Raw genomic sequence first — 17,984 nt, 5'->3', positions numbered from 1 at the left:
AATGAGTTTGACACCCCTGATCTATACTAAGAAAAAACGCTCCCTTTTGACGGTGAGGTCTTTCTTTTGACAATTCAGTTTTGTTAATTTCAGGGGTTCGAAATATTAGAAACAGCTCTCAGGGCTTCAATATGTTTGAAAAAGGCAGAACATAATGTTGTGGCTGCGCAATAAAACTCACATCGTTGTAGCGCAACATGGAAAAAAAAACATCTGTGCAGAAATACAGCATAGGAAGAGGAAGAGGAAGAGGAAGAGGAGGAAGGACAAGGCATAGCATAGAAGAGGTCGTGGTCACACTGGTGTGTATTATTGTGCGCCGAGTCGTTGACCCGCAACGTGACCCCACCCTACTCACTCACAAACACACACACATACTGGTTATCATTTGGAATGGGGACCAAGTTTTTGATCAGAACTTGTGAGGACCACACCTTCTACAGGTTGCGGAGGCATAAAAAAAAAAAAAGAGGTAAAATGGCCACTGCCCAGTTAGCTCATACACGTCTTTAAATCTCTGGATTGATGAAGTAATGTGCTGATCATACAAACTGGGGACCCTGGGAAAAAAAATGTTAATATGGGTTTATGGGGACCAAATTTAAATAAGTTTGCATAACGCACACAAATTTGTACGTGACTACTGAGGATCATTTAAAAAAACAACAAAAAAAGTTCGAATTAGCAGAGCAGCGAGTGAAGTACCAGCTGCAGCCCGATTAGGGGGCTGCTGTGCATAGGTCTTACGCTCAAACTAACCAGTAAACATGTTTTATGGGCCAGAGTTTAAAAATCACTTAGGCATCTTCAGAATGGATCTAACTATCATATAAAAAGGTTTACCTTTAGGGGACCTGTTTTTTTTGTCCCCATACCGTCAGAGGTCCCCTAAAGGTGTAAACAGAGTGATGTCCCCACTAAGTCAGAATTGCCAGAACACACACACACACAAATGCAATGATGCAGACACTAAAAAAGCCTACTGGTTCAAAATCTTAGCAAGTGACAGACAGCATCAGCTTGGCGAGCACACCGCGGTGCCGGTGGTCACCACTCAGCCTCCCTCTAATCACCCCCTGCTGATTGCCTCAGAACATCTTTAATTCGGCTGAGATCAGAAGGAAGAGGCGGCGGCGGCGGAGCAGTGGGCCAGATGTGTCTGACGACCGGCGCTCACACTCGCATCCTGTCACGCCCCATCGCCTTGCTTACTAAGCCGCATCTCACGGCAGGCTGCTCTTAACGACAGTGCACGACCACGGTCCGGAACCGTGGGCCCGGCCCGCCCGCCAGTGTGGCGAAAAGGGGAGGAATTGGGGAGTGAGGACTCTCCTCGGCCGTATGCTAAAAGAGAGAAACGCTCCAAGATGAAGACTGATTTCCTGTCTGGCACATCACATGACCTGAAGAAGAAATCAGGAAGGGGAGGGGAAGGGGACGGGCGGATGCTCCTCCAGGCCTGCGGGGGGGAGTCAAAGGTGAGGCGGGAGGGAGGGATCGATACTGCATGAGAGCTCCTCAATTATCATTCCAGCAGAGTGTGTGCGTGTTTATGTTCCAGGGCAAACTGTGTCCCTTCCGAAAAACCATCACAACCCCCGCCTTCCACTTCCTGGCGTGCATTATTTCATCAAGTTAGAGAGCGGTTGGGCGTGTTCTCGTCGACTCTGCTCGGTTGCCGTGACGACGCCGCTGTCACATATGTCAGCTTTTATTTTTAAACGTTATTTATTCATACATGCACTGTCAGCCCCCGCGCCGCCTCCACAAAAACACAGACACACATATACACACACACACATACTGGTTATCAATTGGAATGGGGACCAAGTTGTTGTTCGTGACTTGTGGGGACCCCCCTTTCTGCAGGTTGTGGAGGCATAACAAAAATGAGGTTAAATGGCCACTGCCCAGTTAGCTCATACACGTCTTTAAATCTCTGGATTGATGGGGAAAAATAGTTAATATGGTTGATGGGGACCACATTTAAATGATTTTGCATAATTCACACACATTTGTACGTGACTACTGAGGACCATTTAAAAAAAAGGAAAAAAGTTCATATTAAATATGACATGATCCTCAAATTACAGCACTACAGCTGTCCTCTTATAGGAACTTTCGCCACTTTAATGTTAAAGCAAATCCTGCATATAAAACTGCTATTTAGCAGTATTGAAGTTGTCTTCAAGTGCAACTACCATATATAAAAGGATGGAAAAATTCTGAATGTGAATCATACATAAAGGTAGTAATGTTTATAATCACGCTGTGTGAAAATGCTATCCCAAGGAACACTAAACCAGATTTTGTTTTTGAAAAAATATATACGTTTTAACTAAGGATGGATACCATAAAGAATCATAGTAGATAGATCGATAGATAGTACTTTATACTATTAATGCCAGGATAACAAATGTTTCACTTTTCTAGAAAATTTATTTTTGTCTTATACCAATATTTGAAACATGTAAACCAGGAGTCGGCAACCCGCGGCTCTTTAGCGCCGCCCTAGTGGCTCTCTGGAGCTTTTTCAAAAATATATAAAAAATGGAAATGATGAGGGGGAAAAAACATAATTTTTTGTTTTCATTTGGTTTCTGTAGGAGGACAAACATGACACAAACCTCCGTAATTGCTAAAAAGCACACTCTTTGTATTAAACCTGCTTTCACTGATTCGAGTATTTGGCGAGCGGTGTTTTGTCCTACTAATTTTGGCGGTCCTTGAAGTCACCCTAGTTTGTTTACATGTATAACTTTCTCCGACGTGATTCATGCCACTTCTCATTTTGTCCCCCAAACTTATAACGTTGTGCATGAATGCACAAAGGTGAGTTTTGTTGATGTTATTGACTTATGTGGAGTGTGCTGATCAGACATATTTGGTCACTGCAAGCTAATCGATGCTAACATGCTATTTAGGCTAGCTATATGTACATATTGCATTACCATGCCTTGTTTGTAGCTATATTTGAGCTCATTTAGTTTCCTGTAAGTCCTCATAATTCAATTTATATCTCATGACACCCTCTATGTAATATGGCTTTTATTTTTTTGCGGCTCCAGACAGATTTGTTTTTGTATTTTTGCTCCAATATGGCTCTTTCAACATTTTGGGTTGCCGACCCCTGACGTACACAAAGTCACCCAAATCTGCCTGTTTGTGGGATCAATAAAGGATTACCATATTTTTCGGACTATAAACTGCAGTTTTTTTAATAGTTTGGCCTGGGGTGCGACTTATACTCAGGAGCGACTTATGTGTGAAATTATTAACACATTACCGTAAAATATCAAATAATATTGTCCTATTATCTTGTCCTATATTCAGTGTGTCACTCACAACCAATCGCTATCTCGCCGTTACGTCACCACGGCCATTCCCAAGAAATGCTTGAAGACGTGAAAGACGCTTTTAAAAAAGGACTGATGATCATCAATTAACGGCAGGATGAGTACGAAAGGTAAACTGGAGTGTTGTATTATGGGAAATAATGCATTCGCCATAATACTCTGTTATTTTCCATGCGAGCGCCAGCAACAGCAAACCTTCATCGCCGCCATCCAATTACGCCCCCTGCTGGGAGGCTGGCACGCCGCGGTTGGTCGTTGAGTGTTACCACGCAGTCACGTCACGACAAATATTCCGACTCCGCATTTTTCCGCGCGGGCCAAAATACTTGCTGACAGCCAGACGACGGCGTGCGATTTGGACACGCGAGCATACTTGCCAACTTTGAGACCTCCGAAATCGGGAGATTGGGGGTGTGGGGGGTTGAGGTGGGCGGGGTCGGGGAGGGCGGAGTATATTTATAGCTAGAAGTATTTCTTATGTATATATATATATATATATATATATATAAAGGGAATAAGCGGTAGAAATGGATGGATGGATATATATATATATATATATATATTAGGGGTGGGCAAATTAATGCGTTAATTACGCGTTAACTCATCAATCTATTAACGCCGACAATTATTTTATCGCACATTTGCGTATGTTGTTTACATGCTTTTATTTTGTTAACGCCTTTTCTTAACAAGATGGCATTTCCCGGATGTACTTCGGCGTGGAGGGGCTCTTGGTAAAGATGGAACATTTGGCAAAAATACCGGACAATTCTGCAAATTTCATGGCTGGCTTACTCCAGGATCACTTACGACCGCCAGACAATTCTGAATGTGGATAGATCGGGCCGTTTTGGACTAAATGACGGGTGCTTGCTAGACCGGCTAGCTAGAATGGGAATACTTTGCCGGCTACATCCAGTGGCTTGTGAAGCAGCGGAGTATATGTGTTGTCTGTCTATTTATGAATAATGCAGACCAGGAGTGTTGGCTGAGTTCTTAACGTTTACTTTCAGAGCGTGCATATCACAACATACAAGATGCCGTCATGGCGACACAACCTATACCGGGCTACCGCGCATGCTCGTCACTCCTGTTGCATGCTGGGTAGGGTAGTTCTTTTTTTCCCGGGCTCATAACATCACAATATAGTACCATGTATATGCGTTCAGTTTATCAAAGAACCAAGCAAACAATCGGAAAATTCCCATCATATCAATTCCTAGATATGGTCATAATTATTTTAAGTGCACTACGCAGAATAAACACAACATTATTAATATTGCTACTACGGATAATTTGATCAAACATTTCCTAAAACAGCCCACTACCTATAATATAGGTTTTTTTAAACATAAGATCCCTGATAAAAAAAATGTTTCTGCTGTTACCTCAGAAATTGCCTGTTCAGATGTTATGATTGTGGCTCAGAGATTTGTATGTAGATTATATTTATTTTCCATAACAAACAGGATAACTTAAATACCCTGGCAGTGGCAATAAGCTTAAATGTTTGTATTTACATTTTTTGAGTTGATTTTCATAAAATATGCTATTTACCTGCTACTGTTTAACAAGGACTGATTTAAATTGTGTTTGCACAACAAATGTTTTGGCGCTTTTGTTCATGTGGGAGAATATTCCAATACAGGTGCACTACACACTACTTTTGAATTCATTATTGGGCTTTGCGTATACAATGCAGTTAATCGTGATTAATCAGAGAAATAGTGCGATTAACTTTGATTAAAATTTTTAATCGTTGCCCAGCCCTAATATATATATATAAAAAGAAATATTTGAATTTCAGTGTTCATTTATTTACACACATAACACTTCTCTACTCATTGTTGTATTTGAAAGTGCAATACTTTGCAGCCAGTAGCACAGGCTTTGAAGGAGCATAGGTATGGGCAGCATCTGTGACATTTAATTTGCAGGAAAGGAGTGAGTTTAGGGTTGAATTGTCCACCCTCGTTCTAGTCTCTATGTCACTATCTTTTTTTTGGACATTACTACTTGCCGTCGTTTTGACGCAATGCATGATGGGAATCCGGATGTTGCGTGTCAGCGTATTAACGTGCCGGCTGGAATAAACACACACTGAGAAATAGCTCCGTGCCTGCCTACTTTATGGGTTGTAGGTAATCCTATGGATAACGGAGACATATATAATAGTCTCGGGGCAGGCGCTGAAATTCAGGAGTCTCCCGGGAAAATTCGGGAGGGTTGGCAAGTATGCACGTGAGAAGAAAGGAGGGGCGCGGCGGTGGCAAGAGAAGCAAGAGCAACTGGGTGGGGGGAAGAAAAAAAAAGAGGAAGAAGAGGAAGGAACTTGCCTGTCTCTGCTGTGATCCCTCCTTCTTTTTCTTGCCATGTTTGCTGGAGGGGGACAAAAAAAGAAAGAAGAGACAATGTCAGGATGTCTTCCTCTCCCCCTAGTGGTCACACAGCCCTGTTGGCGGATATGTGTTAAGATCTCTTAAGATGGGAACGATACGGGCAAGATGATGGATGCATCATTTCCATGATCCAGTGGATTAACACCATGACACCCCTCTTCCCCCCCTCCTCCCATAGTGCATTTGGATTACATCAAGATAAAGATGGCTATCAGACAGTTAAATAACTTCCCCTCCCTTCAGCAGACCCGTAAAGGGAATGGCTACGCCTTCTTGGCCACGCAGGTGTCGGTGCCAGGGAGGGGCTCTGCTTTCAGCTCCAGACCCTGGCAACACAGGCAGGCCCGGGACAGCCGGGGGCCGGGCACTGACCTGACGTTGAGGCTGAAGACGCGGCGCGCCACCAGGAAGCGCATCAGGTAGTAGATGACCACGATGAGCACCAGCAGGCCCAGCACCGCCCCGATGATGGAGCCCGTGATCACGCCCGCCTGGATGGGCACTGCGGGGAGGGAGGAGAGATTAAAAAAAATAAATAAATAAAAAGTTGAAGGTCGCGCTGAAGGAGACTAGCGCGGAGAAGGGGAGTGAAGGTGGAATGGGCGGAGCTAAAGATGGCGATAACAATCAGAGCGATAACGCCAAAGTCTTTCAGTGAGGAGAAACATGCATTATTCACCACGTTGGTGGCGCCCCCTACAGACAATTCATCACTTACAAAAAAGGGTGTCCAACATTTTTCCACTGAGGGCATATTTAATACCCTTTCAGCATTAAAGATGCAAATCTGAATTGATTGATTGAGACTTTTATTAGTAGATTGCACAGTACAGTACATATTCCGTACAACTGACCACTAAATGGTAACACCCCGATAAGTTTTTCAACTTGTTTAAGTCGGGGTCCACGTTAATCAATTCATGTTAAAAAAAAATCATGGTGAACAAGACACCTTAGTTCTTTTTGTTGACGAATCAAATTAATATCTAATAATGCAACTCTTTAAAGGCCTACTGAAACCCACTACTACCCACCACACAGTCTGATAGTTTATATATCAATGATGAAATATTAACATTGCAACACATGTTTACTAAATTGCAATTTAAAATTTCCCGGGAGTATCTTGTTGTAAAGGATATCACCATATGGGCTCAGGAACATTTCAGAAAACCCCTGTCAGTAACTATAGTTTGTCGCTACATCTGTAAGTGCAAGTTAAAGGCCTACTGAAAGCCACTACTAGCGACCACGCAGTCTGATAGTTTATATATCAATGATGAAATATTAACATTGCAACACATGCCAATACGGCCTTTTTAGTTTACTAAATTACAATTTTAAATTTCCCGCAAAGTATCCTGTTGAAAACGTCGCGGTATGATGACGCCTGCGTTTGACGTCTCGGGTTGTAGCGGACATTTTTTTCCAGCCCAATCCAAACTATAAGTAGTCTGCTTTAATCGCATAATTACACAGTATTCTGGACATCTGTGTTGCTGAATCTTTTGCCATTTGTTCAATTAATAATGGAGAAGTCAAAGTGGAAAGATGGAGGTGGGAAGCTTTTAGCCTTTAGCAACACAAACACACAGAGTTTCCTTGTTTAAAATTCCCGAAGGTGAAGCTTTACTATGGAACAGAGCGGTCAAGCGAACATGGTTCCTGACGGCTCTTACCGTAGTTATGAGCGGAGCTCGCGTCCTCCTGCAGCTGCTGCGGACTACTACCTCCTCCCACCGGAGACACTGGCGGTCACCGCACCCGTGGCCACACCCGTCCGACTTTAAGGTACGATATAATCTCACTACAACACTAGTAACACAACAAGCAGATAAGGGATGTAAATGTGTCTAACAACATCTGAATCGCTCCCACTGTCCTCACCTTTTTTTTTCTTTCTAGTCCTTCACTCTCGCTTTCCTCATCCACGAATCTTTCATCCTCACTCAAATTAATGGGGAAATTGTCGCTTTCTCGGTCCGAACCGCTCTCGCTGCTGGTGGCTATGATTGTAAACAATGTGAGGATGTGAGGGAGTCCTACGACCCGTGACGTCACACGCACATCGTCTGCTACTTCCGGTAAAGGCAAGGCATTATTTTTTTTTAGCGACCAAAAGTTGCAAACTTTATCGTTGATGTTCTCTACTAAATCCTTTCAGCAAAAATAGGGCAATATCGCGAAATGATCAAGTATGACACATAGAATGGACCTGCTATCCCCGTTTAAATAAGAAAATCTCTTTTCAGTAGGCCTTTAATAATCAATTAATAAACTTATGAGCTAAGATGTAATGTGCATGCCAGGCCAGTAGGTGGCGGTGTCCTCCAGCGATCCTCCGTGAAAATGTCTTCAATTGTGACTAATTATCCATCTTCCCATTTTCTACCGCTTGTCCGTTTCAGGGTCGCGGGTGGGAGGGGCTATGCCAGCTGCCCTTGGACGGAAGACGACAAGTCACCACCGCATTGAATAGTCATATTTGGCACGTTGTGTTTTTTCATCACGTTAATCACATTTGTAATTAGAGACATCCGTTAATAACAGGCTGCCGATACTATCGGCCGATAAATGATTCAAAAATGTAATACCGCAAATTATCTGTATCAGTTTCGATGACTTTTTAAAACGCAGCTGTGTACATGGACGTAGGGAGAAGTACAGAGCGTCAATAAACCTTAAAGGCACTGCCTTTGCGTGCCTGCCCAGTCACATAATATCTACGGCTTTTCAGACACACAAGTGAATGCAAGTCATACTTGGTCAACAGCCATACAGGTCACACTGAGGCTGGCCGTATAAACAACTTTAACACTGTTACAAATATGCGCCACACTGTGAACCCACAGCAAACAAGAATGACAAACACATCCGCACCGTAACACAACATAAACACAACAGAACAAATACCCAAAACCCCTTGCAGCACTAACTCTTCCGGGACGCTACAATATACACCCACCACATCTTGGGGTTCTCTCCAAAGTTTCTCATTGTCCCATTGGGTTGAGTTTTTCCCTGCCCTTATGTGGGCTCTACCGAGGGTGTCGTTGTGGTTTGTGCAGCCCTTTGAGACACTAGTGATTTAGGGCTATATAAATAAACATTGATTGATTGATTGGTTGTGGCTTGTACAGCCCTTTGAGACCCTAGTGATTTAGGGCTATATAAGTAAACATAGATTGATTGATAATTCCTTAATTACTCTTTTTTTATGCTTGATAGTTAAGGTAAAGTTAATTAAATTAACAATCAATACTTCATGGCAAATAAATTGTTTAACGTGTTACTTCAGCACTTTATACGGAGCTGATGTATTTTAGTAAATAAAACAGATGGCATCTGTTCAATTCTGTTTAAAACAATACATGACTTTTTTTTTGTTTATACATCTACCTTTAGAATAATGTCATTAATTTGAAAATACATCAAGTCGAGGGGTTTTTATCCGTAATTTTTGGGTGAGATTTAAAAGTTTAAAATTGGATTAATTAATAAATCACTCTTTTTTAGTTCAAATATGTGAGTTTCAAATAAAGAAACACTCAAAAATTGCCACTGTCGTGCACGTTTTAGCTCCCTTTATGTTAACGACTCGTCAAAAATTACGCATTCAATAGTTGTTGTTTTAAAACTTGTAAACGGCCCCTTAAAAAAAGTGAGGGGGGAGCCTAAAGTAGTTTTTTTGGGGGTCGATATGGAAATGGTCCAAACAATAGCGACAAACATCCTACTGTAACCAAAAATATTCTTGCACTTTAGTCCATACTTGCCAACCTTGAGACCTCTGAATTCGGGAGATATGGGCGGGGTTGGGGAGGGGCGGAGTTGAGTTGTGGGGGGCCGGTAGCAGGGGGTGTATATGAATAAGACCACAGAACACCTTTCCACTTTGCATCAGTCCATCATAGATGATCTCGGGCCCAGAGATGCCGGCGGTATTTCTGGATGTTGTTGATAAATGGCTTTCGCTTTGCATAGTAGAGCTTTAACTTGCACTTACAGATGTAGCGACAAACTGTATATAGTGACAGTGGTTTTCTGAAGTGTTCCTGAGCCCATGTGGTGATATCCTTTAGAGATTGATGTAGGTTTTTGATACACTGCCGTCTGAGGGATCAAAGGTCACGGCCATTCAATGTTGGTTTCCGGCCATGACGCTTACGTGGAGTGATTTCTCCAGATTCTCTGAACCTTTTGCTGATATTATGGACCGTAGATGTTGAAATCCCTAAATTTCTTGCAATTGCACTTTGAGAAAAGTTGATCTTAAACTGTTTGACTATTTCTTCATGCAGTTGTGGACAAAGGGGTGTACCTCGCCCCATCCTTTCTTGTGAAAGACTGAACATTTTTATGGGAAGCTGTTTTTATACCCAATCATGGCACCCACCTGTTCCCAATTAGCCTGCACACCTGTGGGATGTTCCAAATAAGTGTTTGATGAGCATTTCTCCACTTTATCAGTATTTATTGCCACCTCTGCCAACTTCTTTGTCACGTGTTGCTGGCATCAAATTATTTATAATATTTTCAAGTATTTTTTATATATATATATATATATATATATAAATAGTCTGTTCATGAATGAGTATATCTGTTCGGTCACCATGTTTAATGGAGAAGTCTGATCTACAAAATTTGCAGGCAGCATACTCCTTCCCCTTCGAGCTGTCCTGGATGAACTAAAATGATTTTTTTCCAATCATTTTGGAACTTGAAAGTGTACTTCTTCTTACTCATCGTCGCCATGTCTCTTCTCCAGTCTTCTGCTTCGTCTCTCTTATGTTTTTGGACATTACTACTTGCCGTAGTTTTGAAGCAATGCATGATGGGAATCCGGATGTTGTGTGTCGGTGTATTAACGTGCCGGCTGGAAACAGCTCCGTGCCTGCCTACTTTTTGGGTTATAGATAATATTATGGATAACGCAGACATATATAATAGTCTCCTTTTCAGGTGAGAGAGGACGCTAAAGGCACGCCCCCAATATTGTTGTCCGGGTGGAAATCGGGAGAAATTCTAGAGAATGGTTGCCCCGGGAGATTTTCGGAAGGGGCACTGAAATTCGAGAGTTTCTTGGGAAAATCGGAAGGGTTGACAAGTATGCTTGAGTCCCGTGGGGCCTCTCATCAAGGTTTAATGAAACTGGTGGGAAAATCCGCTATAACCTACTCATGGGCCAAGTGGTTAGAGTGTCCGCCCTGAGATCGGTAGGTTGTGAGTTTTAAACCCCGGCCGAGTCATACCAAAGACTATAAAAATGGGTCCCATTACCTCCCTGCTTGGCACTCAGCATCAAGAGTTGGAATTGCGAGTTAAATCACCAACAATTATTCCTGGGCGCGGGAATCCCCTTATACTGTCACCTCCCCGGGCAAACCCGGGCAAATTAACGCCCGGGGGCCACATGCGGCCCGCTAAGCTTTTCACTCTGGCCCGCTGGACACTCCCAAATAGTTTTTTTTTAGATCTTTAAGGTTTGAAAGTGTAGCTGCCATTATGATGTGCAGTGATGTTTTCTAATGACCGTAAGTCTTGAACTATACAAAGTATTTCAATGAATGGAATCTGCACTTTTGGATGATATACCAGTTACTATGGTCATCTAATTAGTTACTATGGTCATCTAATTAGTTGCTAGGCTCATCTAATTAGTTACTATGCTCATCTAATTAGTTACTATGGTCATCTAATTAGTTAGTCTGGTTGTCTAATTAGTTGCTAGGCTCATCTAATTAGTTACTATGGCCATCTAATTAGTTACTATGGTCATCTAATTAGTTAGTATGGTTATCTAATTAGTTGCTAGGCTCATCTAATTAGTTACTATGGCCATCTAATTATTTACTATGGTCATCTAATTAGTTAGTCTGGTTATCTAATTAGTTACTATGGTCATCTAATTAGTTACTATGGTCATCTAATTAGTTAGTCTGGTTATCTAATTAGTTACTATGGTCATCTAATTAGTTAGTCTGGTTATCTAATTAGTTACTATGGTCATCTAATTAGTTACTATGGTCATCTAATTAGTTAGTCTGGTCATCTAATTAGTTACTATGGTCATCTAATTAGTTACTATGGTCATCTAATTAGTTAGTCTGGTCATCTAATTAGTTACTATGGTCATCTAATTACTTACTATGCTCATCTAATTATTTACTATGGTCATCTAATTAGTTACAATGCTCATCTATTTATTTACTATGGCCATCTAATTAGTTAGTCTGGTTATCTAATTAGTTACTATGGTCATCTAATTAGTTACTATGGTCATCTAATTAGTTACTATGGTCATCTAATTACTTACTATGCTCATCTAATTATTTACTATGGTCATCTAATTAGTTAGTCTGGTTATCTAATTAGTTACTATGGTCATCTAATTAGTTACTATGGTCATCTAATTAGTTACTATGCTCATCTAATTATTTACTATGGTCATCTAATTAGTTACAATGCTCATCTAATTATTTACTATGGCCATCTAATTAGTTAGTCTGGTTATCTAATTAGTTACTATGGTCATCTAATTAGTTACTATGGTCATCTAATTAGTTACTATGGTCATCTAATTACTTACTATGCTCATCTAATTATTTACTATGGTCATCTAATTAGTTAGTCTGGTTATCTAATTAGTTACTATGGTCATCTAATTAGTTACTATGGTCATCTAATTAGTTACTATGCTCATCTAATTATTTACTATGGTCATCTAATTAGTTACTATGGTCATCTAATTATTTACTATGGTAATCTAATTAGTTAGTATGGTTATCTAATTAGTTGCTAGGCTCATCTAATTAGTTACTATGGCCATCTAATTAGTTAGTCCGGTTATCTAATTACTTACTATGGTCATCTAATTACTTACTATGCTCATCTAATTATTTACTATGGTCATCTAATTAGTTAGTCTGGTTATCTAATTAGTTACTATGGTCATCTAATTAGTTACTATGGTCATCTAATTATTTACTATGGTCATCTAATTAGTTAGTCTGGTTATCTAATTAGTTACTATGGTCATCTAATTAGTTACTATGGCCATCTAATTACTTACTATGCTCATCTAATTATTTACTATGGTCATCTAATTAGTTAGTATGGTTATCTAATTAGTTGCTAGGCTCATCTAATTAGTTACTATGGCCATCCAATTAGTTACTATGGTCATCTAATTACTTACTATGCTCATCTAATTATTTACTATGGTCATCTAATTAGTTACTATGGTCATCTAATTAGTTACTATGGTCATCTAATTACTTACTATGCTCATCTAATTATTTACTATGCTCATCTAATTAGTTAGTCTGGTTATCTAGTTAGTTACTATGGTCATCTACATCACAGCAGCTCAGACGAGGCACCAAGCAGTGTGGGCGGGAAGCGTTTCCACAGAGGCGGAAGGAGATTTTCACAACAAAGTTCTCAAGCTTAGTGACATATCAGATGTATCAGATTGTAGGTGAGTTTATTTTGTACCTTTTACGTTCATATTTCAGTGTTTGTTGAATTTTTTGTCGCGTTTCACTCGATTGTAAAATATGTCGATCGAAAGGGGGTGTGACATTCATATTTTGTCAATATTCAGTGTTTTATCGTTCATAGAAAAAGTTAAAATTCCATTACGTTTTTTAAGGCGGTCTGTCATAACGTTTTTAGCATTCAATCAGGCATTATTGTGAGGTTTTGTATTAGTGTTCCTTAAAATAGATATACCGACCCCAAGACACATTTTTTTCTTTAAATGTGGCCCCCGAGTCAAAATAATTGCCTGTCCCAGGGGGTTGGAACAAGGGGATGGGTCAAATGCAGAGGTTAATTTCACCACACCTAGTGTGTGTGTGACAATCATTGCTACTTTAACTTTATTGTGAAATCCTGCAGAGCAGGATGGCGGTCAGTAGAGAACTCAGACCTCCGCCAAGGCTTCATTCATAAAATGATCAATCAAGTAATGAAAGAAGTGTTGGCCTGTGTGTCACCCCTGTACAAAGTTTCACCAGTCGTTTTTTCCTCATAATCCCGGTTTGAAATTTTGCTAACCTCGTCAGCGGCGGTAAAAGAAAAAGGAGATAATTGCTTTCATTGAACAGGCGGCGCAGCCACGCTAACCAGGCAGCGTGACGACCAGTCCCGCCGTCGTCTGACGCGCAAATTGAGATTAATTTCACACTTCTGGAGCCAGCAAAGTAACAACAATTGAGAACAGTACGCCTGCACTGGCTTCCTGTGCACTTAAGATGTGACTTTAAGGTTTTACTTCTTACGTATAAAATACTACACGGTCTAGCTCCATCCTATCTTGCCGATTGTATTGTACCATATGTCCCGGCAAGAAATCTGCGTTCAAAGGACTCCGGCTTATTAGTGATCCCCAAAGCCCAAAAAAAGTCTGCGGGCTGTAGAGCTTTTTCATTTCGGGCTCCAGTACTCTGGAATGCCCTCCCGGTAACAGTTCGAGATGCCACCTCAGTAGAAGCATTTAAGTCTCACCTTAAAACTCATTTGTATACTCTAGCCTTTAAATAGACTCCCTTTTTAGACCAGTTGATCTGCCGTTTCTTTTCTTTTTCTTCTATGTCCCACTCTCCTTTGTGGAGGGAGTCCGGTCCGATCCGGTGGCCATGTACTGCTCGCCTGTGTATCGGCTGGGGACATCTCTGCGCTGCTGATCAGCCTCCTCTTGGGATGGTTTCCTGCTGGCTCCGCTGTGAACGGGACTCTCGCTGCTGTGTTGGATCCGCTTTGGACTGGACTCTCGCGACTGTGTTGGATCCATTATGGATTGAACTTTCACAGTATCATGTTCTCATAGTCATTATTGTCACCGACGTCCCACTGGGTGTGAGTTTTCCTTGCCCTTATGTGGGCCTACCGAGGATGTCGTAGTGGTTTGTGCAGCCCTTTGAGACACTAGTGATTTAGGGCTATATAAGTAAACATTGATTGAACAGTTGGCAGCTGAGAGGAGGGAGGGGGGGGGGGAACAAGGCTCACCCTTTTCAAACACCAGCAGGCGCACGCTGGAAGGTCGGCCCACGATGTCGGGCGGGTTCTTGGCGTCGCACGTGAAGGTTCCATTGTCGGCGAAGTCCAAGTTCTTTAGCAGGATGGAGCCGTCGCGGCGGCTGGGGTCGCCCACGAATTCCAGGCGGTCCCTGAAGGGGCCTTTGTTATCCACGTAGGCCACACCCCCGGTGTAGTGGAACACCTGCAAGAACACATTTTGAGAAGTGGGATACTTTCTTTCATGGAACTTTCTGGTTTTGTTGTTTAAATAAAGTGGATTGGATTGGATTAGTCTTCATGGCATGGGAAACGTCTATTAGATATATCTATTCTCTGTTCGATTCTATTTGGAATGTTGTGCATCAATAAAAGTCATCTGTTCAACTGACATTACATGTTTGGAGTAAAGACATATTTTTGTATTAACATGATTTTTGGGGAATACACCGCTATACCGAGCGGTATAGCTCGGTTGGTAGAGTGGCCGTGCCAGCAACTTGAGGGTTGCAGGTTCGATTCCCGCTTCCGCCTGCCTAGTCACTGCCGTTGTGTGCTTGAGCACACTGGTTTAAATGTAACTTAGATATTGGGTTTCACTATGTAAAGCGCTTGGAGTCACTAGAGAAAAGCGCTATATAAATATAATTCACTTCACTTTTGTTTTTAGACAACATTTACACACTGGTGACCATTTAGTGTCGCCATTCTCAGCCTATATCTGTAAAGTTTTTTAAGTAATAAAAAAAAAAAGACAATATTAAACTGCTTATAATTCATTTTATTCGTACATTTATAATTGACATAATTCAACATCTTAATACGACGTTTTTTTTTATTTAAAATGTCCATCCATCCATCCATTTTTTACCGCTTATTCCCTTTCGGGGTCGCGGGGGGCGCTGGCGCCTATCTCGGCTACAATCGGGCGGAAGGCAGGGTACACCCTGGACAAGTCGCCACCTCATCGCAGGGCCAACACAGATATCATAAAAATAAAAAAATAAAATTCTTCCACTTACACAGAGAATCTGACTAATATTATTCTCAAATTTGATACAATTTAAAAGAAACATTCTGGCACTTAAAACAAAATCTAAATACGATTGTTTTTAAATCAATATATTAAAAAAAATATATTAAAAAAAGACAATATTAAACCGTTTGCTTATGATTCATTTTATTCATACATTTATAATTGACATCATTCTAAATCTTAATACATTTGTTTTAATCTAGAATTTCATAAAAATTACACAAAGAATCTGATTAATATTATTCTCAAATTTAATACAATTTAAAAGAAACATTCTGACACTTAAAACAATCTAAATGGGATTGTTTTCAAATCAATATATTTGTAATTTCTGCGATGAGGTAGTGACTTGTCCAGGGTGTACACCGCCTTCCGCCTGATTGTAGCTGAGATAGGCACCAGTGACCCCCGCGACCCCAAAAGGGAATAAGCGGTAGAAAATTGGATGGATGGAACAGCCAAGAAGGAGGAAAGTGAAGTTCCACATGCAGCAAGTAGGCCAGGCCAGGACAAGGATGGAGGTGGGAGAGATAACAGGAAAGGAGGGCGGAGCCGGGGAACGACATTACGGCGGAGGAGGGAGTGGGGGGGGGGGGGGGGGGGGGGGGGGGGGTCAGGACGGGAGGAGATGGCGAGATTAAAGTGACGGAAGAGGACGATAAGGGCGGATGCGGCGAAATGAAAGGTGTGGGAAGGAGAGCGCGATTAGAAGTTAATGCATGCAAATTACACTTGTAGTGTGTGTGTGTGTGTGTGTGTGTGTGTGTGTGTGTGTGTTGCGTTTATTCATTAATAAGTACATTGTGCTTTCTGACACGCTTTTATCTCAACAATGAGGCTGTCCTCCCATGTTGACATTGAAACCCACTCATCCAAACACTACATTGAAATACAATTAAAGATTTTAATCTTAGAGAATGATTTGTTGGACATTACCGTATATTTTTTTTACACTTATTTTTATAGATAATAATAATAATAATAATAACAATGGACCCTGCCCCAAGTGGAGGAGTTCAAGTACCTAGGAGTCTTGTTTACGAGTGAGGGAAGAGTGGATCGTGAGATCGACAGGCGGATCGGTGCGGCGTCTTCAGTGATGCTGACGCTGTATCGATCCGTTGTGGTGAAGAAGGAGCTGAGCCGGAAGGCAAAGCTCTCAATTTACCGGTCGATCTACGTTCCCATCCTCACCTATGGTCATGAGCTTTGGGTCATGACCGAAAGGATAAGATCACGGGTACAAGCGGCCCAAATGAGTTTCCAGGTCTCTCCCGTAGAGATAGGGTGAGAAGCTCTGCCATCCGGGAGGAACTCAAAGTAAAGCCGCTGCTCCTTCACATCGAGAGGAGCCAGATGAGGTGGTTCGGGCATCTGGTCAGGATGCCACCCGAACGCCTCCCTAGGGAGGTGTTTAGGGCACGTCCAACCGGTAGGAGGCCTCGGGGAAGACCCAGGACACGTTGGGAAGACTATGTCTCCCGGCTGGCCTGGGAACGCCTCGGGATCCCCCGGGAAGAGCTAGACGAAGTGGCTGGGGAGAGGGAAGTCTGGGTTTCCCTGCTTAGGCTGTTGCCCCCGCGACCCGACCTCGGATAAGCGGAAGATGATGATGATGATGATGATAATAATGGATTAGATTTATATCGCGCTTTTCTATTGTTAGATACTCAAAGCGCTCACAGAGAAGTTGGAACCCATCATTCATTCACTCATGTCCAATAATGGCTTTTTTGCCGATATTGTCCAACTCTTAATTACCGATTCCGATATCAACCGATACCGATATAAACAGTCGTGGCATTGACACATTGTTATGCCTAATTTTTGTTGTGATGCCCCGCTGGATGCATTAAAGCAGGGGTCACCAACGCGGTGCCCGTAAGGACCAGATGAGTCGCCCGCTGGCCCGTTCTAAAAATAGCTCAAATAGCAGCACTTACCAGTGAGCTGCCTCTATTTTTTGAATTGTATTTATTTACTAGCAAGCTGGTCTGGCTTTGCTTGACATTTTTAATTCTAAGAGAGACAAAACTCAAATAGAATTTGAGTATCCAAGAAAATAATTCAAAGACTTGGTCTTCACTTGTTTAAATAAATTCATTTATTTTTTTACGTTGCTTCTTGTAACTTTCGGAAAGAAAATTTGAGAAAAAAAATACAACCTTA

General features: G+C 41.6%; 1 protein-coding gene across 3 annotated transcripts in view; it reads right to left on the bottom strand.

Annotated features, from left to right (window-relative positions):
• LOC133568801 (myelin protein P0-like) overlaps window positions 1–17,984 on the bottom strand; it is a 34,649-nt gene that overhangs the window by 6,526 nt on the left and 10,139 nt on the right. For all 3 annotated transcript variants that reach the window (XM_061920944.1, XM_061920943.1, XM_061920945.1), the window contains exons 3-5: window positions 14,771–14,984; window positions 6,128–6,257; window positions 5,693–5,735 (exon numbers count right to left, since the gene is read on the bottom strand). In XM_061920944.1, coding sequence (XP_061776928.1) covers window positions 5,693–5,735; window positions 6,128–6,257; window positions 14,771–14,984 — 387 coding nt within the window. The remainder of the gene's footprint in view (window positions 1–5,692; window positions 5,736–6,127; window positions 6,258–14,770; window positions 14,985–17,984) is intronic.

Source organism: Nerophis ophidion, linkage group LG14 (assembly GCF_033978795.1).
Source record: "Nerophis ophidion isolate RoL-2023_Sa linkage group LG14, RoL_Noph_v1.0, whole genome shotgun sequence".
NCBI lineage: Eukaryota > Metazoa > Chordata > Actinopteri > Syngnathiformes > Syngnathidae > Nerophis > Nerophis ophidion.
Note: the sequence above shows the minus strand (reverse complement) of the source record. Positions and strands in the feature narration are given on the sequence as shown.